This window comes from Emydura macquarii, unplaced genomic scaffold (genome assembly GCF_026122565.2).
Source record: "Emydura macquarii macquarii isolate MOO-44397 ecotype Brisbane River unplaced genomic scaffold, CSIRO-AGI_Emac_v2 contig_366, whole genome shotgun sequence".
Lineage (NCBI taxonomy): Eukaryota > Metazoa > Chordata > Testudines > Chelidae > Emydura > Emydura macquarii.
The window spans coordinates 405,820-430,285 of record NW_027130503.1 but is presented as its reverse complement, the minus strand read 5'-3'; the positions used below and the strand labels follow the sequence as shown (position 1 = coordinate 430,285).

At 46.6% G+C, this 24,466-nt stretch overlaps 1 protein-coding gene across 1 annotated transcript in view; it reads right to left on the bottom strand.

Moving 5' to 3' along the window:
* ADGRB1 (adhesion G protein-coupled receptor B1) overlaps positions 1–24,202 on the bottom strand; it is a 261,841-nt gene extending 237,639 nt beyond the window's left edge. Inside the window, exon 1 of the mRNA XM_067529975.1 lies at positions 23,268–24,202. Within this exon, the coding sequence (XP_067386076.1) occupies positions 23,268–24,012 (745 nt within the window). The 5' untranslated portion in view covers positions 24,013–24,202. The remainder of the gene's footprint in view (positions 1–23,267) is intronic.
* Between the last annotated feature and the right edge of the window lie 264 nt (positions 24,203–24,466).

Below are 24,466 nucleotides of genomic sequence, written 5' to 3'. Positions count from 1 at the left end.
AAATGTGGGAGCATAAATAAAGGCACAGGGAAGTGAACTGACTTACCCAAAGAACCCAGGTATCGTGACTCACATTGCAGTGCTCTAACCACTAGATAACATTGCCCCGAGGTGTAAGTTCACTGTAAAACCACTGCAGTCTCTGGATCCAATTCTGCACTCAGTTGCACCAGTCCATGGGCTGGTGTAACTCCACTGGAATGAATCAATAAGACAGGTCCATTGAATCTATTTCACTGTTACACTGAGAAGTGAATGTAGCTCAGGCCTGTCTACACCTAAAATCCAAGTCAACCTAGCCACATTGCTGAGAGCTAGAAAAAATGTCTCACCCTGTGCAATTCAGGTAGGTCAACCTGGATCTCATTGTAGATGCAGCTAGATCGATGGAAGAATTCTTCCATTAACTTAGCTACCACCTTTCAGAGAGGTGGATTAACTACACCAATGGAAAAAACCCCTTGCATTAATATAGGAAGCAACTTTGCTACAGCGGCACATTACTGCGGTACCGTAACTGTGCTTCAGTAGCCGCTGGCATACAGACATACCCACCGAGTAATCAGGTTTAGGAACGCATGGCCCTTGGAGGGATCTTTGGTTAAGACACCACTCCCCAGAGGTATTTAGATTCCTACCTTTGAGAAACTTTGGTGAAATGACCCGCTGTTGTCTTCCCTATAACTTCTATCTTTCAAATGTTACTGGAGGAAACATATTAGGCCTTTTACTTCCCAGTCCCCTTTCAAGAACAAACAAAAAATACTCTGTGCCGCAGGCAGTCTTTCTATTATCTAACATAGAGTTCATGCAATAAAGTCCGTTAATTAAAACATGAATATTTAAAACAGCTTTCAAGAGTGGCGGCCTCATCTCACCAGAGGGAAAAGAGAGAGAAGAAGGGGAAAAGGGAAAAAAAAAATCACACACACAAAAAGTTGTAATGCACGAGGAAGGCAGGCTAGTTCGTTTTGCCAGAAGAGCATTCAATTATTTAATTGCTGAATGAGTGTATTTTCCCAGATGACATTAGATGTTCATTTGTGCCCCATGGGGGGAAGGTACAGAAGGGGAGGGAAGGCCGGGAGAATGTGTAGAATTTTAATTAAAATTTTATGAGAGCTAAGTTATCATTTTCAGCAGAGTTGCATTTCAAAGTTGTGGCTCTGTCTATGGGTTGATGTGTGCGGATACAAGGGGCCCAGCGCTTATTTTCACTAAGGCCTCATTGAGATGTTCTGTCTTGAAGTGGAAGTATTAAGTAAGGCTTTCATTCTAGCAATATTTTTTGTTCCCTTTCCCTTTAGCTGCAGAGCGTTTTAGAAGAAAAAGTCCCCTTGTTTGGCAGTGTCTCTGAGGATACAAAAGATGGTAGTCACTGTCCTTTTGGAGAAAAGAGAAGAAGTTAGTTGACGTGGGCTGTAGATAACATTGCTACTGTTGTTGTTACTGTCCAATTTGAGAAGGAAACGCTTCCTTGTCTGGCATCTCTTAGCCGGTACCAACGGTGGCAATAACTGTCATCTCAGGCGGTGTTTGGGATTCAGCAGGAGCTGCTCGGAATTGCAATGCCATTTGGGTCCCTCTCTTTCTGGCCCTTTCTGGTCAGGATACCTCTCCGGATCAGGATGATGAAAGCCCTGGATCCCAGGAAACAGCAGGGGCGGGGGCAGCCATGATGGGGAAGCACACTCCAGTAACCCCTGTCGGCTCTTTTGGTTTTTGCAAACTTTCATCACAAAATTTCTTTCTTTTAAGGACCCAAAAAGGAAGTGATGGGTGGAACCACCCAGCCCCTCCTGATTTTGGCTGCTAATTAAGCCTAATATCTGACCTCCTAATTTTGGCTTACTAACTTTTGGCTCTACATCTCTTGTTTTTAACAAGTAGAACTTTAATACGGGTTTTGAATTAAATTAACTTGGCCTGTTTGTTTAGACTGATTCCATTATTTTGTCTCTTTTTTGTACCTTTTCTTATTAATATTTGCTGTTCCAGGGACTTGTAACATCCTATGAACTTTTACATACTTTTTACAGTTGATCTGATAATTCGGGTAAATACGTAGGCCTAATTGTCACAAACGTGCATGCATGTGGCTGTGTCTATGTATCTATGTGTGTGTGAATGTGTGTATATGCATATATGTGTACACAAGTGTGTGTGTGCATGTACCATACATGTGTGTGCCTGCACAAGTGTGCATATCTGTGCACGATAGCGTGTGTACAAATCTGTGCATGTGAGTGTACATAAATGAGTTTCTAGGCCTGTGTACCTGTGAATGGACATGTGTGTGTCTGCCTGTACACTGTGTACATGTGTGGTGTGTGTGTGTGTTCCAAATATTCCTTGGGATGGTAAAGAACAAGATAAAACAGGAAAGTGGAGATGGGAGACAAGTTCTCAAAGGGCTCCCCTAGGCAGAATATAATGCACGAGGCAGGAAATTCAGACCCCAGAGACGGAAGCATTAACACTAATGTCCGCAGGGAAAAACTCCACTCAGCCACAAGCTATGTAAGCTCTCCTGGTGTGAACAGACCTTTCAGGATACGGTGGTTACCAGACTCTGGTTGAGATTCACAGCTTTTCTTTGTCAGATATTCTGCGATGCTGGCTCTTGCCTGCCTTTCGCAGCCGGGCACTAGGAAGAGGCGAGCATCTTGCTGATCTGCCTGAATGCCTGCTGGAAGCTGAAATAATGCCGTTGCTGCCCTGGCTCACCCAGAATCCTTTGCTCTGTCTCCAGTGACTGCGTATTGACACTCCTTTCCCGGTTCTGCTCCCCATGGGGAGTTTTCTTTTTCTCTAACCCAGCCTCACGCAATGGCACTGAAGTGGATTGAGAAGTTTCTAGGGGTGGGATATGGGCTTTGGTTTAATTCACCAAGTACTCACTATGAGCTTTGTTTCTACATGGGGTTTCAACAGGAACAGATTTATCTATAAAGGGAGGAGGATTATCCGTAGCTATCCCCTGGGCCCAGCGAAGTCTTGGGCCTTTAGAAGGTAAAGGGGACATACCTAGATCACTTCAGACATCCTGAGCTGTAGGGAAGAAAGGGTTTTGCATCAGCAGTAGCAGCATTATGAGGAAGATGAGGCAATGCCCATCCCTGTTCAGCAAAGCACTTCAGCGCATCTTGAACTGTAAGCGATCTCATGTGCTTTGCTGAACAAGAAGGGATTTAAGCATGTGCTTAAATGCTTTGCTGAACTAGGAGGCAGGCAGGGAAGCATATAGAGATAAGTTCCATCAAGCAGACAGGGATAGGTCCACAGAGGGCTCTGAAAACCAGGCAATTTTAAACTGTGGAAATCCATGCCTATCATAACTCCACTCAATTCAGCGGAGCCTCAGAAGGGAAGAATTTGGCCAGAAGTCTTTCCCGAGCTCTGATTTTTATGAGTTTCCAGCATCCCCTGAACAATTCATTCCGGTCCTCCAAGAACACTGAAACACTAACGATTCAGGCTCTTTACTCCCACAGACTAATCATGTACAGGAGACGTGCTAGGGTGACCGTTAGCTTCCTATGGTTCCCAGTTAAACAATTCCTGGAACAACCCGACAAGCATAAACCAAAGTGGCGTGTTCTGAAATGCCGCAAAATGCTTGTCTGGAAAAATCAATCTATCAGCCAACAGGGGACTTCCACCATCCAACCAATCAACCCAAGTCCCATGGTTCCCTGCTGACATGGAAAGACTTTGAACGAGTGAGAACCATGTTCTAAAGGGGTTTTTACACACGTAGGGGTCTCATGGACTGATAGCTTCTCTAGCGCGTGTGTATCTGTCGGGGGGGAGGAGGGGTGCTTTGTGCATGCATGCCGTGTGCTTGAACACCTGCCTGTCTCTGTGTGCCATGTGTATGGATAGCCATGTGTGGTGTATGCCTGCATATGTGTGTGTGTGTGTGTACCTCTGTGTGTGTGCTCAGATATGTGTGCATTTGTATGCCTAGATGTGGCTTTCTAGGGCACGTGCTTACTTGCACAGAAACACGGCACAGCGGCGGAGGAGTTACAAATTGAAAGTGAAAACAGAGGATGGGCACAACCTTCCAATCGCCCAGGGAGACAGCTGCAGTGAAGAGAAGAAGAAGCAGCTTTCTCTGATCTCTATAAACAATAACTAAAGATTAAAAGAAAAGGGGAAAATATCTCCTATGACAAACAATCAAACCAGGACAGAGCTCTCTCACACACACACCAGCTCAGCAGATAGCAGCTGTGTTACAAGCCCGGGAAGAGCTGCAGACCTTTGGATAGCTCTTGACAGAACGTATTTCTTTCTTGGTTGCAATCCAGGCCAGTGAGGGGTTGTCATCACCTGCTCTGTAGCCCTGGATGACTTAAAATGCTCTGCTCCCTTGTCTGGATGCTCCCAGCCAACACAAAGCCTGCACTGAGTTTTTATGTGATAAGCAACCCAGGACCTGCAGTTCTTACCGCAGCAGCCTGCTTGTTCCACCACAGCCACACTCTGGCCTCTACCAGCTTTGGAAACACCTAGCAAGAGGACCTCAACATTCCCCAGTCCCAAATTTTCCCAAAGCCGTGTGCTCTGTGATGTCCGGCGGTTTCCTCGACCATGCAGAGGAATAATAAGGATTATTTGTTTGCTCCTCTAAAGAGACAGACTGCCCGGCTTATCCTTTGAACTGGAGTTAACTATCACTTCAGTTCAAACACAGCACGGGGCTGATTTAGCTTAAAAGTCAAATAAGTCTATTAACAAAAAAAGACGAGATTTTAAGCGAGTCCGGGTAGAAAGCATAGAGTCAGAAGTGGTTACCAGCAAATAAAAGTGAAAAGTGCTTTCTAGAGACTAAGACTCAACAAAACAATAGTCATGGTTCCAGGTAAACTTCTTACCATATTACTTTCCAGCAAGATGGCTGACCACACCCTTGGTCAGGATCTCCCACAGAAGGACATAGTCTCACTTGCTGCTTTCATCACAAGGAGCGTGCTTCCCACAACACACTCAGGCCTCAATCAAACAGAGGAAACAGAAACAGAAGTGCTGTATATTTCACAGCTCCGGTTTCCTGCTCTCCCTACTAATCTTTAATGGCTTTTTCCTACTAAAGCATTAACTAACCCCCTTCTGGATGCCCTGGGATGCACTGAGCACACAGTGTGTGTCCAGCAAAAAGAGAACTTACATGGTTCAAAGGCATGAAAATTGGCTGTGAGCAAACTAAGCCAGATAAAATGAGACCCAAGCCTGTCCTTTCCTCAACACGCAAACCTGTTTTGGACACTGCTAATAAGCATTTGGTTTTGTGATTCCTTTTTACAATCAGCGAGAGCCTTTGCAATGCACAGTTACAGCAGCTGGTGCTGGAAGCCAAATTAAACAAGAATAAAATTGTAATCTATTTGTTAAGGCGTATATACATCACTGCCCTCTCCAAATTTCCAAACGGCCTATTCTACGCTCACTGCCGCCTTGCAACTCTTCTTTGCGGTGAATGTGTCGCCTACAAAAAACTTGACAATGGTCAGGCAGCTGGTGTATTGGAAACCCTGCTAATCATGCTGATCAGTATTATAAAAGGCCATGTCAATACAGAATGCACAGGGTGCATTGCAGCTTGCCTAGACATACACGAGGTAGCTTTAATTTAGTCAGCTCGGATCCTGGGGCAGGAAAGCCTTGGCAACACACACTTCAGAGCAGGCTACCCCTGAGAGTAATTACCCAGGGTTCCAGGTAATTTAATCTAGTGAGCTAGCTTTAAGGAACATCTACTCAAGCTGCAATCATACCCCATGATCGCAGTGTAGACATACCCTCCCTGTTTCCTTGTGCTCCCCCGGTCTGTTTGTTGTATCCATGTATTGTTTCTTGTCTTGGATTGTAATCTCTTTGGGGCAGGGACTGTCTCTTTGTTCTGTGTTTGTACAGCCCCTAGCACAACTCTGTCCAGATCCTATCGGTGTTATGGTAATGCAAATCATTAATATTCATAAAATCAAGGAAGATGAGGGTTGGTAGGGAGCTCAGGTGGTATCTAGTACAACCCCCTGCTCAAAGCAGGACCAACCCCAAATAAATCATCCCAGCCAGGCTTTGTTAAGCTGGGTCTTAAAAACCTCTAAGGATGGAGATTCCACCACCTCCCTAGGTAACCCATCCCAGTGCTTCACCACCCTCCTAGTGAAAAAGTTTTTCCGAATATCCAACCTAGACCTCCCACACTGCAACTTGAGACCATTGCTCCTTGTTCTGTCATCTGCCACCACTGAGAACAGCCCAGCTCCATCCTCTTTGGAACCCCTTTCAGGTAGCTGAAGACTGCTATCAAATCCCCACTCACTCTTCTCTTATTATATTAATTAATTAATTAATTATAACTGGTCAGGAATGTTTTGACAAAATGTTATTTCATCAAAAAGTGCCAAGTTTTCAAAATCAAATCTGTTTGCAAAACAAGGTCAGGTTCAACGAATTTCCCAGCTACAAAGGAAGTTGAAGAAAAAAGTTTCAAAACTGTCAAATCGTCTCATTTCAACATTTTTTAAACCAAACATGCTAGGTTTTTGGTTCAAAACAACTTTTCACTTCAAATTTTGAGCTAATTAAACCCCAAAAAAAGGTTAAAAATGAAAAAAAAAAAGACAAAATCTAAACAAGTGTTTTGACTAACCCAAAATGAGGGGAGGAGGAAAATAATCTTTTAGTTTGGGGAATATTTTCAAGATTTTGACTTTTCCTCCTGATTCGAGACAGGAAATAATTTTGAACTCTCAAAAATATTAATGGGACAGGAACACGTTTTCTAACCCAGCTCTGATATTAATATCCTGCTAAAGCAGGGTTTTTCCTGGAGCTTAGATGGTAGAGGCCTAACCCTTTTCAGCAGGAAGACCTGAATTCTAGGCCTGCTATTGTTATAAAACTCCAAGAAATTAATAGACAGCATAGTAACAACAGTGAAGATCAAGTTGTCAAAAGCTTTCACAGATGCTAGCAAATGTTTCTATAGAGCCTTCATCTGAAAGTGTTTCATAACCAACATGCATACCGCATCAGTGAAATGCAGCTATCTCCGGGGATGGAAAAACGTGATCTTTAATTTTCTGACAGAGCAAACATGATCCTAGTTGAAGATTCATCCAGAAGATCCTCCTGCCCAGTCAACTATGTGACAAACATAGTTTGTCTACATGAAAATGGTCACGCGCTGACATGACTCTGCAGATCATAAGATTGGCCCAGGAAGATAGGATGCTTCTTCAGAACTCTCTGTCTGTCTCATTCCTCCACTCTTGGCCTAATCCCACCAGTATAGCACTTTTCATCCATCGAGCTGAAAACCCTTCACGCAGGAGATCAGGATCATGGGAAAACTTTACAGATGGGGAAACTGAAGTGACTCCCACCAGGTCAGGCAGCAGGCAAATGATCAAGCTGGGACTAGAACACAGATCTCTTGAGTCTCAGTCCATGCCTCCCATTTCCTTTTTGGAAGCCAAAAGGGACAACATGACTTCCTGGAAGTTTATTCTCCTTCTTAATAAGCTGTGGCAATGCCACGCTGGATTCAAGCTTTAGTTTCTTGCTGGGGAGGCAGGGGAGAAAGTTGGCTTTGGTTTTATTTTAAAGAAAAAAGAAACTACTTGACAAAGAGAGGCCTATGAAGGGCAAATGCTGCTGCCCACCTGTCTGAGGGCAAGATCTCTCTGCAACCTGCCTCTGCAGAGAATCATAGACGTGTAGGACTAGAAGAAACCTCAAGGGATCTTCTAATCCAGTCTCCTGCACTCAAGATGGGGCTACATAATAAGTAGGCCATTTCTGACAGGTGTTTGTCTAACCTATTCTTAAAAACCTTCAAAGACGGAGATTCTACATCCTTCCTAAGCAATTTGTTCCAGAGCTTCCTGACAGTTCGGACGTGTTTCCTAACGGTCAACCTAAACCTTCCTTTCTGCAGTTTAAGACCACTGCTTCTTGTCCTATCTGCAGAGGTTAATGAGAACAATTTTCCACCCTCCTCCTTGTAACAACCTCTTATGCACTTGAAAACTGTTATCATATCCCCACCACCACCACCCTGTCTTCTCTGCTCCAGACTAAACAAACCCATTTTTTTCAATCTCTCTTCACTGGCCATGTTTTCTAGATCTTTAATCATTTTTGTTACTCTCTTCTGGACTGTCTCCAATTTGTCCCTTTCTTTCCTGAAATGTGGTGCCCAGAACTGGACACAAGACTCCAGTTGAGGCTGTATCAGCGCGGAGTACAGCGGAAGAATTACTTCTCATGTCTTGCTGGCAGCAATCCTGCTAGTGCATCCCCAGAACATTGTACATTGTTTGCTTTTTTGCAACAGTGTGACACTGTTAACTCATATTTGGCTTCCGATCCACTATGACCCCCAGATCCCTTCCTGCAGTTCTCCTTCCTGGGCAGGCATTTCCCATTTTGTATGCATGCCCCTGATTGCTCCTTCCGAAGAGGAGCACTTTGCATTTGTCCTAATTGAATTTCATCCTGTTTACCTCAGACCATTTCTCCAGTTTGTCCAGACCATTTTGAATTTTAATCCTCTCCTCCAAAGCACTTGAAACCCCACCCGGGGAGAGAGGGCGTATCGTCTGCAAACTTTCTAAGTGTGTCTCTATGCCTTTCTCTAACTCATTTATAAAGATATTGAACAGAACCAGTCCCAGGACCAATCTCTGCCTCTTCTACCTCTCAACAACAGCTAAAAGGTGTCAAGCTACCATAACAACAATCCTCAAAACATGCCTCAGGCTACTGTGGCTGTGTGGACAGCATTACTGGGGGCCCCACCTAGGGGATGTGGGCACGGGGAGGAAAGGAGCACAACCCCAGGAACAGCAGAGAGACTGGGCGCCCAGCAGCTCTAGGTATGCAGGGAGCAGAGCTGCTTGGGAGTTAAAGGAGTCTCCTCTTGCATGGTGAATCTGAGTGTCCATAGCCGCTTGGGTGCCTTGTTCTCCTCCGCAGTTCTCCAGCTGCTGTGTGTCCACCAGCGCAGGCAGACTGTGTCCCCAGAGGCGTGTTACTCGCTCCTACATGTTTCAGAAGTGTTGAAGCATGAACTCTCATCCCCTGACGTACCACCTACAGTGACCTTGGGACAATCCCAACCTCTGCTTCTTTTCTTCTTCAGTATGTCCCTTCTTTGCAAATCAGGATCTCTGAACAGCCTGCTTTCTGTCCCATACTTCTCCTTCCCTGCCTCCCCGTTACGAGCGCTGGCCATTTATATATAGGAATAACTTTGTCCCTAGGCGGGTGGTGAAGCACTGGAATGGGTTATCTAGGGGAATGGTGGAATCTCCATCTTTAGAGGTTTTTAAGCTGCGGGTTGACAAAGTCCTGTCTGGGACGATTTATCTGAGGTTGGTTCTGCTTTGAGCAGGGGGTTGGAACTAGATGACCCTCTGAGGTCCCTTCCAACCCTCATCTTCTATGATTCTATGTAGTAGTATTGGGCATTTGTTTTATTTCCTTTACCTATCGTAGGGTACCTTTGCTTCCAAGTGGGAGGGCCGAGGGTAAGAAGGTGCCCGTGCTGCAATGTTCTAGGAGATATGAAATGCCATCGGATGGACATATGGGTGGATAGTGCCCCCATATCAAGTCCTAGGATCAGATTCATCCGCAGGGTCAGTGACACCACTTGGTGGCTTCTGTGTGATGAATGAGTGACCTCACTCCTGGTTCCTAAAACGCAGGCACCAAGGTCACGAGGGGCACCTCTGTTGACAATCTCAGCGAAAAGATTAAGGGTGGAATGGCTCGTGGCATCCAAACTCTCTTCCCGATTGGCAGTCGCACTAACTAAGGGGCTGTGCAGGTCCCATCTCTTTTCTTCGGATCAAAATAGGATTTCGGCCTCCATGTGTCTTCCCCATTCACTACGTTAATTTAAAACTAGCCAAATCACTAGCCCAGGATGACTAAACTAGATTGGATGCTTCTTTCCATGCTCAGAGCTCTGCCTGTTTCTATGTCTACACTAGACACGAATCCAGGCCACAAAGACTGGCTTTGGGTCTGAACTACCTCCAAGTCTGGGGTCGTTTGTACGGGGGGATCTGGGGTCAGAGCCACCTCTAGTTTGCAGAACACCTGGGCACTGTACAATCAATTAATAAAAACAATTAACAAACGATTCGGACAATTAAACTTCAACCCTTTGCCCAAAACTCAGCTCAAGGCTGCCCTCCAGACCCCAGGCTGGGGTTTAGAAAAGGGAAAAAAGTTGGGGGACGAGGTTTAAATGTCATGCCTCTCAGCTGGGGCCAGAATGGGAGAACAAAACCAAACAAAACAAAGGCAGCTCGCTGGGTATTTCTGACCCCACTGGAGCAAGGGACGCGCAAAAGGCTGAGAAGAGAAGGAGCCTTTTCTTACGCTGTTATCAGCCGGATTACTTAGATTGTAAGGTCTTTGGGGCAGGGCCTGTCTTCTTATTCTGTGGTTGTACAGTGCTTAGCACCATGAGGTCCTGGTCCATGACTGGGGCTCCTAAGTGCTGCCACAGTAATAACAAATACATAATAATAATGAATTACTAGACTAAAGAGGTTTCCACAACCATCCAATTCCGCACCGCCAAAGATTTTGAGGCCAGCCTGCCACCAGTTATGTCCCTCAGAGATGGCTGCAAGTCCCAGCCCCCTCCTCCCCTCAGAGTCCTGGCCCACTGGTAAATGCCTCATCCTGAAGAGTAAGGTTTGTACAGGGCCAAGTACGCCTGTCATTTTCCTCAGGCTCTCACTGATTTCCCAGGAAGGTGTGTGGTGGGCTGACAGTCCACACAGCTGGGTGCTGTGTCCCAGGTTACCAGGGCACAGACTACCCTCTTTCTTGATCATGTCTGCATTGCGTGGGAGACACAGGCGGACACGCTTCAGGCCTATGCACCATTTAATTCCCACTTAAGCCATTTTTTTTCTGGGCTTACAAGAGGGATTTAAGTGATGCACTGACCTTGAATTGGCCCTCTGCACAGGGCTGACCCTCACCTGGGGGGCTCACTGCACCCCCCCGAAGTCCTGTCCCAGCCAGCACTGGGCTCCATGTAAAACCTGGAACAGATTCTCTAGTAGTAACCTCTTTTCTGGTAGTTCCAAGGACCCGATCAGGAACCCCGGGGCAGAGGACAATACTTCATATGCATGCCCTTTTGCAGATCCTATGCCATTAGACTAAGGAAGGTATAAGAGCAACTCCCTCCGTTAAACACTGAAAACCATGCTGACTCTCAGCTACTTCGAAGGCTCCTTCCATCCCACAGGACACAATTTGCAGAACTTAGCTGCCTACCAATAACGTGGGCAGCGCGGAGAGACAGATATTCCAAAAACTGGAGACAAACAGACGAGCCCGGGGAAACACCAGTTTGCTGTCATCAGAAAAAACCACACGGGGGCTCTCCTGTTTACAAGTTAGACGCTGCCAGGACATCACTTTCCAGCCCAGAAACGTGTGCCATTGCGTTACCCATGGTGGGCACGGTTACAGAGTGAAGGGGGGCCTGCCAGTAACGGTATCATTCCCATGTGCTCCCCCACTTTTCTATGCATCTCCCCTCTGCCACACGCACAAGCTACTGTTCCATGTTAGCATTCGAAATCAACTGCGGCAAAAGCCAGCCACATCTCTTCCGACTGCCCCTGGTATTTAATTTGTAGCTCACATGGCATGTATCACACATATACATCTCGATTGTGGCACGAGTGGGAGCTGACCGGCTGATGTCGCGTCGTTAGTTATAAGGAATGAGTCTGCACATTTCCCGGCTCCCAGACACGTGAACTGAATCAGGCTCAGCCCTTTCTTATTACTTTCTAGCCATTTGGGTGTCATGAGTCAGTAATTGTTCCTTTGACTGTATATGGCGCTCAGGGTCCAAAATGAACATTCAGCATAATGAGCTGTGCTGTAATATAGTGTTATTGCATTACTGAAACCAGAGCAAAATTCAAACACAACATATATGTGATTGTGCTCTTGTGCTTCAGGACGTCCCATCTGATTAGACCACATCATCAGGTCATCACATTCAGAAAGGCTGACGAGCAAGGTATTTAAATAGGTTGCATGGTATTGTACAGCTCACTTTGTCAACGGCAAAGCTAACGTAAGCCATGGGCACTCACAGCACTTTTTTACATCAGTAACAGAGACAGGGTGACCACACAGAGAGAAAAAACACGCCTTGAGTGACTCATCTAGGGCCAGTTCCTCAACCGGTGTAAATTGCCTGACCTCAATGGTGCTACATCGATTCATACCAGCTGGGATTTGGTTGATCATTTTCAACATTTATTCTGCATGGGTTCATCCAAAGGACATATTTAAATCCTGGGAGGATGGGTGGAGCCCAGCAATGCAACAAAGGCCCGCCCTCCCCTCAGATGTGGGAGGAGCCACAGAACCTAGAATTTCATTGATTACGGGGGATGAAAGAAAATAAAACAGGGATGAGGATTCAGGGTCAAGATTGAGACTCCTGAAGAACAATGTCCTCTGCTGATCCACACAGCAGGTGCAGCAGGGGCAACAGAAAGGGATGAAGGGACCTCGTGGTCAAGGCTTTGGACTGGAACTCAGGAGAGCTCGGATCAGTTCTTGGTGTTGGTGTGAGCAAAGGCAAGTCATTCCATCTCTCTGTCCCTCGCTTCCCTATTCATCAAATGGGAAATAACAACACTTTCCTGTCTCCCACCCTTTGTTTCTCTTGTGCCTTCAGATGGAAAGCTCTTTAGGGCAGGCGGTTCTGTACAGCCCCTAGCACAACAGGGCCCTGATCTTTTTTGGTGACTCTAGACCCTACTGTAATACAAATAAATAATCATCATAAAAAGGGAAACTTCTCTGCCAATGCCCCTGCCAATGCATCCCAGTTGTGATCCTAGAAGAACAAATATCTAGTGCTGAGAAGGCGATTTCAGATTCCATAGCCCACTCTACCTATGGTCTCTGCTGACATCAGATACATGCTATGGGTAAAAAGGCTGTGAATGGATATGCGCATATTTTTTTCTGCTGAAGAAATATCTTCATTTGGATGTGCCAGGGGTTAGATGTGTAAATCTGCACCCTGAAAATGTGATGGTTTTGAATCCAGCATTTGGCATCTCTTTGCATCTAAATTCCAGTGTATTCTCATACAAAACACTTTGGGGCATTTGCTGTACAGCCTGAATATGAGAGGATCTTAAATAATGATGAACTAAAACAAAATGATGCATAACCAAAAGGCTGAGCTTTCATCATGGTTCGGCTCCTTAAATTACACATAAAAGTCCCCTCATAGCAATAATGGGAATAGTTGCCTGTAAAACTCCCGGAACAACTGGATGTAAATTCCACCTTCAGTCTCTTTGGTATAACAGTGGTGCTTTCTGAAGGTAATTGCTGATCTTTTTGCATTGTGATCATGTCCACAAGGTGTTGAGCTGAGATTGGAACAGAGCCATTCATTTTTCTGACTTTCCTCCCTTATATCTTAAAATATTCGAGTGACAGTCACGCTGGCATGACAGCCCAGATCAGTGAAATATTCTGCTTCCCCTCAGATCCTGCAAACACTTATGCAGAAGCTTCACTTTAAAACATGAGCAGTGCAATTGATGCTGTGAGCATCTCTACCCGTAAAGTTTAAACTTCAATGGCCTGCCTTCTGGAAATGCCAGCCATGCATACCAACGGTGATGGGTATTTGTAGGCAAACAGGATATCTGCTCACTAGGTACTGGGCTAAGCCCAATTCACATCACCAAATAGACATCAGGTGACGTTAGGTTTTGATCACTGCTGACGTGGATTGAATTTATGGCAGCGATGGAAAACAAAATCCCTTGAGCCTATTATTATTTGGTAGCGCCTAAACACCTCAACCTGGAAACAGGGCCATTCCATGCTGAGCACCATATTATTAGTGCCTGCCATTAGGTTCCTACAAACTAAATAGTAAAGACAGATAAAGGGACTATTTGCATCTCTGATTTGCAGATGGGGAATTTAGGCCCAGAGAGATTAAATGACTTGCTCAAGATCACCAAGAGTCTGTGGAAGGGCCAGAATTGAAACCTGAACTCCCAAGCCCGAGCCCAATGCAATAACCACCAGACCATCCTCTCGGCCTTTGTAAGCTGTCCCGCAGAGCTGTTTTAAACTGATCCTGCAAGATCCTCACTCACAGCATTTGGTCGGAGCTGGAAGTTGCACGGCGTCCTCTACCCAGGCCCTTTGCTTTCAAATATTGAATGCACAGGAGAGAGACACTCCTGACAAACTGTATCTCATGCAAAATACATGAGCAGGAGCTGGCAGAGGAAAGCAGGTCGGGTTCCAGCCCTTCTGCTTTGTGTGCTCAATCTGCAGATAATGGCTTGTTTTGTGGCAGCTCCGTGGAACATTGAACTGCAGCACTAGCCTTCCACCATCTGCTTTCAAATCCTGAGCAGGGGCCAGGCTTTGCATCCCAAGCCTCCTGGTTTCTCCACATCACAGCTGAGGCCACAATGGAGCTGCTGTAACTCATCTGGGCCCGTGGGGCTCTAGCCGGGGTGCATTCAGCCCACTTTCTGTGGGGATGAACCGGAGGGGGTGCTGCAGGACAGCTAGATGGTGCTTTGGCTGTATGCATCCAAATTATGCTTGGCTCAAGCATTATTGACCCCTTCACGCTCCTCATTGCTGAGCTCACCCACACAAATAAGGAGATGTGTTTATTTAAACAGTCATTTATGTACAAGGCAATAAATGGCCCTCGGTGATGAACCGCAGCGACACCACGAACGTCATTTCTACTTGTACAGTGAAGCAGGAGACGTTTCAGCCAACTGTGGCATGAAGGTGGATCGTGATTTCATGAGGTTATGGCTTCTTCACTTCACGTGGGACTGAAGTGGGGTGCTGAGACCACCCCAGGCTCGTGTTGTTGCACTCAGAGGAGCAGAGTTTAGATCTGAAAGCAGGGCTAAGCTTCACCCTTTGAATGCAACACTGCGGGAAAGTCTGATGCCAACCACCAAAGGTGGGGAGAACAACTGAATATTCATTGGAGGGTGGGACTAACTACTGAATAACCATTGGAGGGTGGAGCTAGGTACTGAATAACCATTGGAGGGGAGGAGCTAGGTACTGAATAACCACTGGAGGGAGGAGCTAGGTACTGAATAACTCTTGCAGAGAGTGGCCAGTGTGGAAACCGAGCAATGTGGCAGGTCACATAGAAAAGTAAATTTTTAACCACCAGCTCTTGTGCACCAGACCACAGTTGCTGGAATGTTTTTAAGACTTGGAGAGTGGAGACAGAAAAAAGTATTCTGAATGCCACTGAAATCTCACCTCTCAGCTATATCTGCTTCCGTGACACAGACACGCCCAAGCATGCGCCTATGTCCAACCATTTCCTCGATATTACCTCAAAGGGGGTCATGTGTGGTCCCTGCTGATAGCTAAGGACTAACTGATTGTCATGGTTATTGCGAGATGTTTGTAGGGGAAACAATTTGAAAGTTAAGTAACCAGTAGGATATCTATAAACCTACTGGGAGTGAAACCTACCACCAGCGGACGGGGAGCCTGAGTCTGACCCAATCAGCATGAGAAGAATGGACACCCACAGACACAGCATATGTTCACTGTCACAGGCTGGAGATTTACAAAAACGAACAAACCTCAGAAGAGTTCGGAGAAGAGGGGGAGGGGGCCCTGGGCTAAGAACCGTATACAAGAAGAATTGGCCCAGTGACTAGCCCAGTGGTTCCCAACCTTTTCGGCTCGAGGGCCACAGATATCATTTTTACAACTCTGAAGGGCCAGCCGTCTCCGCCAGCAGGCCCCGCCGCCTGCAGCCGGATGGAAGTTCAGCGAGGAGGCTGCCTCATCACTGATCTCCCGTCTCCCTGGCTGCAGCAGGGAAACCGCACACGTCCTGTAGCCCCGAGTGCTCCACCTGGCTCCCTGGGCAGTGGGTCCCTTCTGCAGCCAGGGGGACGGAGATCAGTGCTCCCCTCTCTCTGGCTCCGGCAGGGACCCCAGCACCTATGGACCCAGGCAGAGAGCGCTTTGCCATGCTCCCTGTTACAGCCAGGGGGAGGGGAGCGCTGATCTCCCATCCCCTTGGTTGCAGCAAGAAGCCTGCACCGGTCTTGTAACCCTGTGGCAATGTGCTCTGACTGGGTCCTTTGGCAACTTTGAAAGCCCCCGAGGGCCACTTTTGGCCCCCGAGCCACAGGTTGGGAACCAGTAGACTGGCCACTACAGGAGCAAACTCTTGCTCAGCAGATCCCCCCGGCTTTATGGGTTGGACAAGCACTGGAAGGTCTAATCATGTGGGTAAGAAAGACCTTACAGGACAAGAAAGTGATTTGTTACTAAGTATAGGCTATAGATTGTGTGGTGGGTTTTTTAACCCGTTACCTAATCCTTTTACTTGCCTGTATTTTAAATCTTCATCTCAAGCTCTGTTAAAGAAACGCTGATTAGGTTTTCCTATAGATATGTCTGAGTGTCTCATGCTCAGGGCAGCCTTGAAGTGAGGTGAAACCGTCACCAGAGAGGCAGCGGAGCAGTGTGTGCTGCAGGTATCCAGGAGCTAGGGCACTCGAGTGAAACAAACTGGGGTGTGTCAATTGCTAGCCTGCACTGAGATAGAGCAGGGCTCCTGGAGCCTCTGGGTTGGGGCGGGCCAAGGGCTGGGGCGTGTTTCTCCTGGTAGGCACGGACAGGGCTCCTTCCCGCTGTCAGTGGCTGGTAGTGATTCACCCTGCACAATTGGGATACACCCTGAAAAGCGTCACGGCTTCTCACTCTAAAGGGAGGACTCAGATATTTCAGTAGCAGTTTTGTGTGCATAAGGAATCAGGCTTTGTCCAGCAGTGAGCATTCAAAAAGGAAATATTTTTGGAGGGAGTGGGGGAAACTTTTTTTTTTTTTTTTTGGGGGGGGGGGGGCGCTCTTTCTCCTACACCCTGCGACAGAGGGCAAAAGTTGAGCTCGCAGAGTTCTGCCAAATGAATATAGAGCAATAAATTGGCTTTTATTTTGTGCCCACTCCGACTGCCCCCACTTTAAGATGGGTTCCAGGGAGGTTGGAGCTAGGCTGTTCTCAGTGGTGGCAGATGACAGAACAAGGAGCAATGGTCTCAAGTTGCAGGGGGGAAGGTCGAGGTTGGACATTAGGAAAAACTTTGTCACTAGGAGGGTGGTGAAGCACTGGAATGGGTTACCTAGGGAGGTGGTGGAATCGCCATCTTTAGAGGTTTTTAAGCTGCAGCTTGACAAAGCCCTGGCTGGGATGATTTAGCTGGAGTTAGTCCTGCTTTGAGCAGGGGGTTGGACTAGATGACCTCCTGAGGTCCCTTCCAACTCTAATATTCTATGATTCTATGATTCTAAGAGAGGAGCTACAAGAATGATTCAAGGCCTAAAAAACATCACCTACAATGAGAGACTTAAGAAGCAACGTCTCTTGACCGTATCAAACGGAAAGTTAAGTGGCATCTTGAACATGGTCTATAAATGCCTTGATGGAGAGAAGAGGTCAGATGCTAGCTGGCTCTTGGATGTAACAGGTCTAGGCATAAAAAGGCCCCACAGCTGGAAACTGAAGCTAGACCACATCAAAATGGAAATAAGCCATAATTTCTTAGCCATGAGGATAATTAATCATTGGAACAGATTACCAAGGCATGCAGTAAATTCTCCGTCACTTGGGAGGTTTGAAATCAAGATTCAGTGTCATTCTAAAAGATAGGCTTTGGTTCAAGCCCAAGTGATTGGACTCGAGGCAGGACTCACTGGGTGAAATTTTATGTCTTGTGTTAGGCGGGAGCCGCGGCTGGATGGTCATAATGGTCCCTTCTGGCTTTATAATCCGTACAACATAAAAGCATCTGATGAAGGAGCAAATGCTGGATTTCCGGATCATACAGCAGCTAAACAGGTTTTAAAAATCAGAAGCCCTAAGCTGGCATCATAGTCACGTTGGAGGTAGACGATGAAGACAGCTATCAGTGCTTTTGGCCTTCTAGATATTTTAAATGTTCCTTGATTTCTATTCTTCTTTCCTGGTGTAGGTAAATTTGAGACAGGATTAGTTATGTGCTAATTAAGTGTCCATTTCAGCAAAACACTAAAGCACACACTTAGCCTTATTTTATTACCCTGTCACATCGGAGTCCTTTGTAAATAGTCAGATCTTCCCTGCTGTTTACAGTTAATCTAGCTGACATCTGGGATTTTCAAAGGAGACTATTGGAGTCATGCACCCAACTCCCCTGGAATTTCACTGAGAGCTGGGCACCTGACTGCCTTTTGTGTCCTTGAAAATCTTCCAACTGGTATGCTTGTTTCCTGTAGTGTTCCCCTTCCCCTATGCTCTGTCTATTTGCAGTTTGTTCATGGAATTACCCAACTCCCAAGGGCCTTTTCCACCCACTAATACAATCTCCATCTACACAGCAGGCCCAGGAACATTAATTTTCAGGCACAACTTATGCAGCCACTTGTGAAATTTTGTCCCACATTGCTCATGTCATTCTCATGTCATCCTTCCCTTCCTAACTAATTCTTGTTAGTTCTCTCTGATCTCGGGGGGTCACAGTGGATAAGAAGCTGGATATGAGTCAGCAGTGTGCCCTGGTTGCCAAGAAGGCTAATAGCATATTGGGCTGCATTAGTAGGAGTATTGCCAGCAGATCGTGGGAAGTGATTATTCCCCTCTATTCGGCACTGGTGAGGCTGCATTTGGAGTATTATGTCCGGTTTTGGGCCCCCCCACTACAAAAAGGATGTGGAGAAGTTGGAGAGAGTCCAGTGGAGGGCAACAAAAACGATGAGGGGGCTGGAGCACAAGACTTATGAGGAGAGGCTGAAGGAACTGGGCTTGTTTAGTCTGCAAAAGAGAAGAATGAGGGGGGATTTGATAGCAGCCTTTAACTACCTGAAAGGGGGTTCCAGGGAGGATGGAGCTAGGTTGTTCTCGGTGGTGGCAGATGACAGAACAAGGAGCAACGGTCTCAAGTTGCAGTGGGGGAGGTCTAGGTTGGACATTAGGAAAAAGTTTTTCACTAGGAGGGTGGTGAAGCACTGGAATGGGTTACCTAGGGAGGTGGTGGAATCTCCATCCTTAGAGGTTTTTAAGCTGAGGCTTGACAAAGCCCTGGCTGGGATGATTTAGCTGAGGTTAGTCCTGCTTTGAGCAGGGGGTTGGACTAGATGACCTCCTGAGGTCCCTTCCAACTCTATGATTCTCTGATCAGCGAAGTCCAGAAGCAGCAGAATCCTGACTAGCTCTCAAGGTACCCCCAGCTACAAGATGGGAAATGACGTACAAGCTGCAGCTGCCAACGCACGTCAAAGTGCCGCCGATGGCCAGGGTAAGCTCCTTGTGCAGCAACAAGCAGAAATATCTCCATAGCTAATGCCATTTCTGGAACATGCCAGATTTTTTTTCATAGCCCATTGTACCCTCTCCAAAGGGGTCTCTTTGATCCAGAAACCACCCACAGCATTCGGAAATTTCATAGTAGCCTATTTTCCCAACAGTTGTTATTGCTGGGAGATGGACAAGGGGGGGGGGGGGGATGCACCTTCATTTTGATCCATTCCTGAATGCAAAAGGCAGGTAGGATTTAGTGCCCAATCCTTAGCAGTGCTAAGCACCCTGAACCCCAATGACTTCAGTGGAAGCGCTTTGCAAGAAGGTGGCATTAACTCGCAACCCACATAGGATCCTACCTCTAAGCATGATACGTTCAGCTGTCAGCCCCAAACACATGCCATATGAAGCTGAAAACATAGGGATTAGAGATGGGAAAGACTCATTAGATCCCTTTGAGTCCGTCCTCTGCACAGTCCAATGCTTCCTTGTTCTCTGAAGAACAATCTCTATATTGCCCAAACTAGTTTTAAGGCGCCAGTTGCTGGGTTTCTCATCTCACCCTGCAGGAAGCTATCCTATCCCAACAGATCTCACTGTCCGGACGTTTTACACAGCGCTCACTTTGCATCCTATTACTCCTAGTTACCCTACATCCGAAGCAGCCCCTCGGTCTCCTTAATGTTTGCACTCAATAAACACACAAATGAACATACAGATGAGTTTCCTTCCCCAAAGATACCTCCTGCGGCAGAAGATCTATGGAGTAGAGCAGAGAAAATGGTCAAATGACAACCCCACGCAAACTTGTCACCCTAGTGTTTGTACTGGGTACCATAGTGAATGACAAGCTTTGCTCTTCAGGGCTGCCTTCTGTCTGAGGGTCTCAAATCACAAACAAATTATGAATTAAGTGTCTCAAAACCTTAAGAGGTAGGTGTTACTGTGCCAACTTCACAGATGGGGAAAGCAAAGCTGTGACCGAGGAGGCTAGGTGACTTGCTGAGGTCCCCAAGGAAATTGATGGCCAAACTCATGGTTCTTAGTCCTATTTTTCTGCCACAAAGCCATCCTTCAGATGCTTCGAGACAGTGGTAATCCACAAACCAAGTGCATCTGGCGCCTTTCCTGATCATACTTCTTAGTGACCATGAAAAAGGGAAAGGACAACATTTAACCCTGACCAATGGTGTCATGCATTCTCAGCTGGTGCAACCAGCTGAGGTCCTGGCCGCTTTGAACATATCTAACCCCGTGCATTTTTCTGAACCACAGCAATTCATCTCAGAGGGAATTTTGAAGACAGCCCAATAACTTGGGCTTAGTGACACCACACATCCCCACTTGCTGTTGAAATATCTCAGTCCAGTCAAGAACTGGAGGAAAGGTCTCTCTGCTGCCTTTGGGGATGACATCTAAAAACCCATGAAAGAATCATGGAGAAGACTAACGAAGGTTTCCTACTCAGCCCAGTTCATTTCGCTACACCTCTACAGCTAAACCCCCCTTATTTTTAAAGGAAAGTGGCATGATGTGAGCTCTGCAGTGAGACATGATGAAGGAAACATAATTTTGGGAAAGGAAAAATGTCACCAATGCAAAACAAGAACCACAAGAAAAAAGTCACCAATGCAAAACAAGAACCAATAATTCTGGAGTCAAAGGTTTGGCCTAAAAAATATCGTCAGAGATCATTGGTTAAATGTCCAAGGTGGAATTCCTACATTTTCTTTGCCGGGATTTTGCAGCAACCAAAATTAACACATGGCTACAGAAAAGCCATTACGTGCCAGTACAGGATACTTTGCGGTTTCACATAGGTGGCATTCAGTCATTGAAATTACTAGTTCTTTATCTTTAATATTGTGCAGATATGAAGAGTGGACAAAAAAAATAATCCACAAATATTTGACATCCAAAAAGAACTTTGGTTCATTTCATATCCGAGACCCTTTCATATTTATTTTCCAGGAACGTTCAAGCACTCGAACTCTACTAGAGATCCTCACAAAAAAGCCAATATTAAGCTTTAATGCTCCAGTATTTGACGAAAAGCTAATTTTGAATTTCATCTATGACTGTAATAATAAAAAAAGAAAGAAAAGGTCATGATGTGTTGGTTGAATGCATAAATCATCCTATAAGGGAATAAAAACAATGATGTGACTTACAGAACTAAGCAGCACTACACAAAACCAGTCACACGGAACTTTGCAAGCCCTTCAATGTAGAGAAAAACATCTCGCAAAGAAATTTGTGAAAACTTTTGAATAACGAATTTCACAATCTGCTCATACACAGGAAAATAGACAAATGACTCCTCTGTTAAGATTTATTTGCTCAGCTCCAATACTGAGTATATTGATTCAAAGCTCACCTGAGATACAAAAGCTTCCACAAAATTTACAGTGAAGCACTTATAGTGTAATCACTTCTACAACAGCTAGAGCCAAGCCAGGAATAAAAGGATACCCTGTGTGAGAATACAAGGAACTACAAGGTTTGTCTGTGTCCAGCAGCGTCACTGGAAAATCTCCTTTAAATTCACTGACACCAAGTCCTGTCTCTTTCTCTACCACAAGGGTTAGCCTGGGTCCTTTCCTGATCTGGGTATTATATAGAGCCAGGCATGAGCCACAAACTTCAAATCTGGATCCAACTTTCCCATGATCTGGGAGGCTGTTTGAATCTGGTGTTTTAAAGAGACAGGGTCCAGCTGTGACATTGAGATGCAGATTGGAACTTCTCCAAAGCGTGGGGCGGGGTTGGGTCGGACCCATTGCTAGTATCATGCCTCAGTTGGAACCATCTGGTAGCTGGGTCAGGAACTGAGAAGGAATAAATAAACCAAAATGGGTCCAATACTGACACAAAAATAGAGGCAAGAAGCCTTGTTTCCTGGTCTCTCCAGTTTCTAGCGGCAGAGTCTGTGACTCCTCATTTCTGTCTAGTTGAAGGAGATTAATGGGATCTATATTCAGACAGCACCACTAACCCAGACTGCTACTGAAAGCACCAAACCATCCCCTTAATGACAATAATGCAGAAAGGATAAGCGACTTTGACACAAGCAGGCATCAGCAGCGTGAGAGCTAAGATTACATCTCAGGAGTTCCCAGCTTTCAGTCTTATGTTCAGTCCATTACACTCCGCCCCTTCTACCTCCCAGGCTCCCTTATCTATCCCTTGACATGCACAGCACATGCTGTGGACTCCAGGAATCACTAGAGAAAGAAACCCAGCAAAGAAAGGAGGGAGAAAACATTTATCACCCACATCTCCCCACACAGACAGTACTGAGAATAGGTGCAGCAATAGGTGAAATCATGATCAAAATCTTCATTCATGTTTTGATTCGGTGTCAATCCTATCTGAGCCTGGAAGTAACTTCAGATTTCATGTTTCCTATGCACTATATGGGGATGGGGCTGCACAGTGGAACCTGAAGTAAGAGGTGACGTGTGTCATGGCCCATTCAGGCCACGTATTCTTGTGGTGCTAGGGGGCTTTTGAAACCTGCTTGGTTACGGGTAAGACTCTCTGATCGTCTCTGAGCGTGCAAAATGAATAAGGCACGGAGCATGAGAAACAATGAAAGCAACGTGAGCTTGTGCCAGTTAATCTGCTCTGCGTTTCAGCTACATGCTAATAAAATGCCACCGGAATTACTGATCTTGCTTAGGAGGGGTAACGGTTTTAAGATCAGGGAGCAGCCGGCTCAGATACCATGCAGATGGGCACAGTCTAACAAACAAAACAGACTAGGAGAGATCTACTGTATATGCCCCCCGCTTCCACCCCAACACTTACAAACAGCTTTCAGCACTACCTTGCAGGCAGCCAGAAAGCTGAGCTGCGTTCCACTTACCCAGGAACTGCACCCCGCTGCTGTCTTTCGGGCGGCTCATGCAGTTTTCCAAGTATATCCCATCCTTAAAACAATCTTCCTTCTTCTTGGTTAGCCCCAAGATCTCGCTGGGCTGATCCAGCACTTCCCCTCCAGAGCAGGAGCAAGGAGTCTGCATGACACCACAGGGGTGGGAGCTGCTGCTGCTCGCCAGGCAGGTGTCCAGCCACTTGCAGAGCATCTGGCAGGCGGCTTTGCTAGGATTCCTGTTGCCCACCACCAGGTACTCCACCGAGAAGTCCCTCTCCTGGACCTTGGCCGGCTTCCATCGCACGCGCTCGCCTTCTGCCGGGGGCGCGGTCTGCTTCATCTGGAGGAACTGCTTGTTGGACTGGAGGAAGGCGTACCGCGTGGAGCTGTCGCACAGCTTTAAGACGTCGTCGAAGCTCTCCATGCCCAGGTACGTGCGGGTGGACTCCAGGAAAGAGTCGAACTGGGAGGTGCGGATCTGTTGGTGGTCACACAGGCCAGTGGGTTTCAAGACTTTCATGTACAAGGTGTAGCGCCGGGGGTCGGGGTTCTGGATAATCCAAGAGCACAGAGAAGAGTTCAGTGGGAAGACAGCGAAGGAGGAGAAATACCCAAAGAATTTCCCCTGGACCAGGGTGGTGCAAGGCGTTTGTCCTAGGTCGAGGGCGACCCCCGTCCACACTAAGAAGAGGGGTGATATCAAAAGCAGGTTCAGGGCAAAGCCAGTGCTCCTCATCCTAGGTCTCTGGTCCTATGGAACTCAAAGTAATTGTCAGGCAGGTGCCAGATCTTGAACATAACAGGTGTAAGCTTGCAGGGAAAGAGAGCGTTTGTGAGACTCTATGCGGAATCAATCCGATCTTCCCATGTCTGGACGTGGGCTCCCCCTCCTGGCCATAAGCAACACCTGGGAAAGAAAAGAAAGAGAGAGAAGAGAGTTTTTATCAGCTCTCAGTAACACGGGGGCTGGCTGGCGTCTGCTCCCCTCCCCCCACCCCCCAACACACCGCTCCCAGCCCCCCACCACGAAAGGCACAGGAGTGAGATGCGCTGTCGCCCGGCCAGGGAGAGAGTCATCCCGGGGGCGAGGCGGCCGTGCAGCCTCCAGCCCAGAATCGATTTTCTCAGCAAAGCGGATCGTCAGCGGCGCCTCCTGTCCTGCTCCGCCGTGACCTGGAGACAGGCCTGGA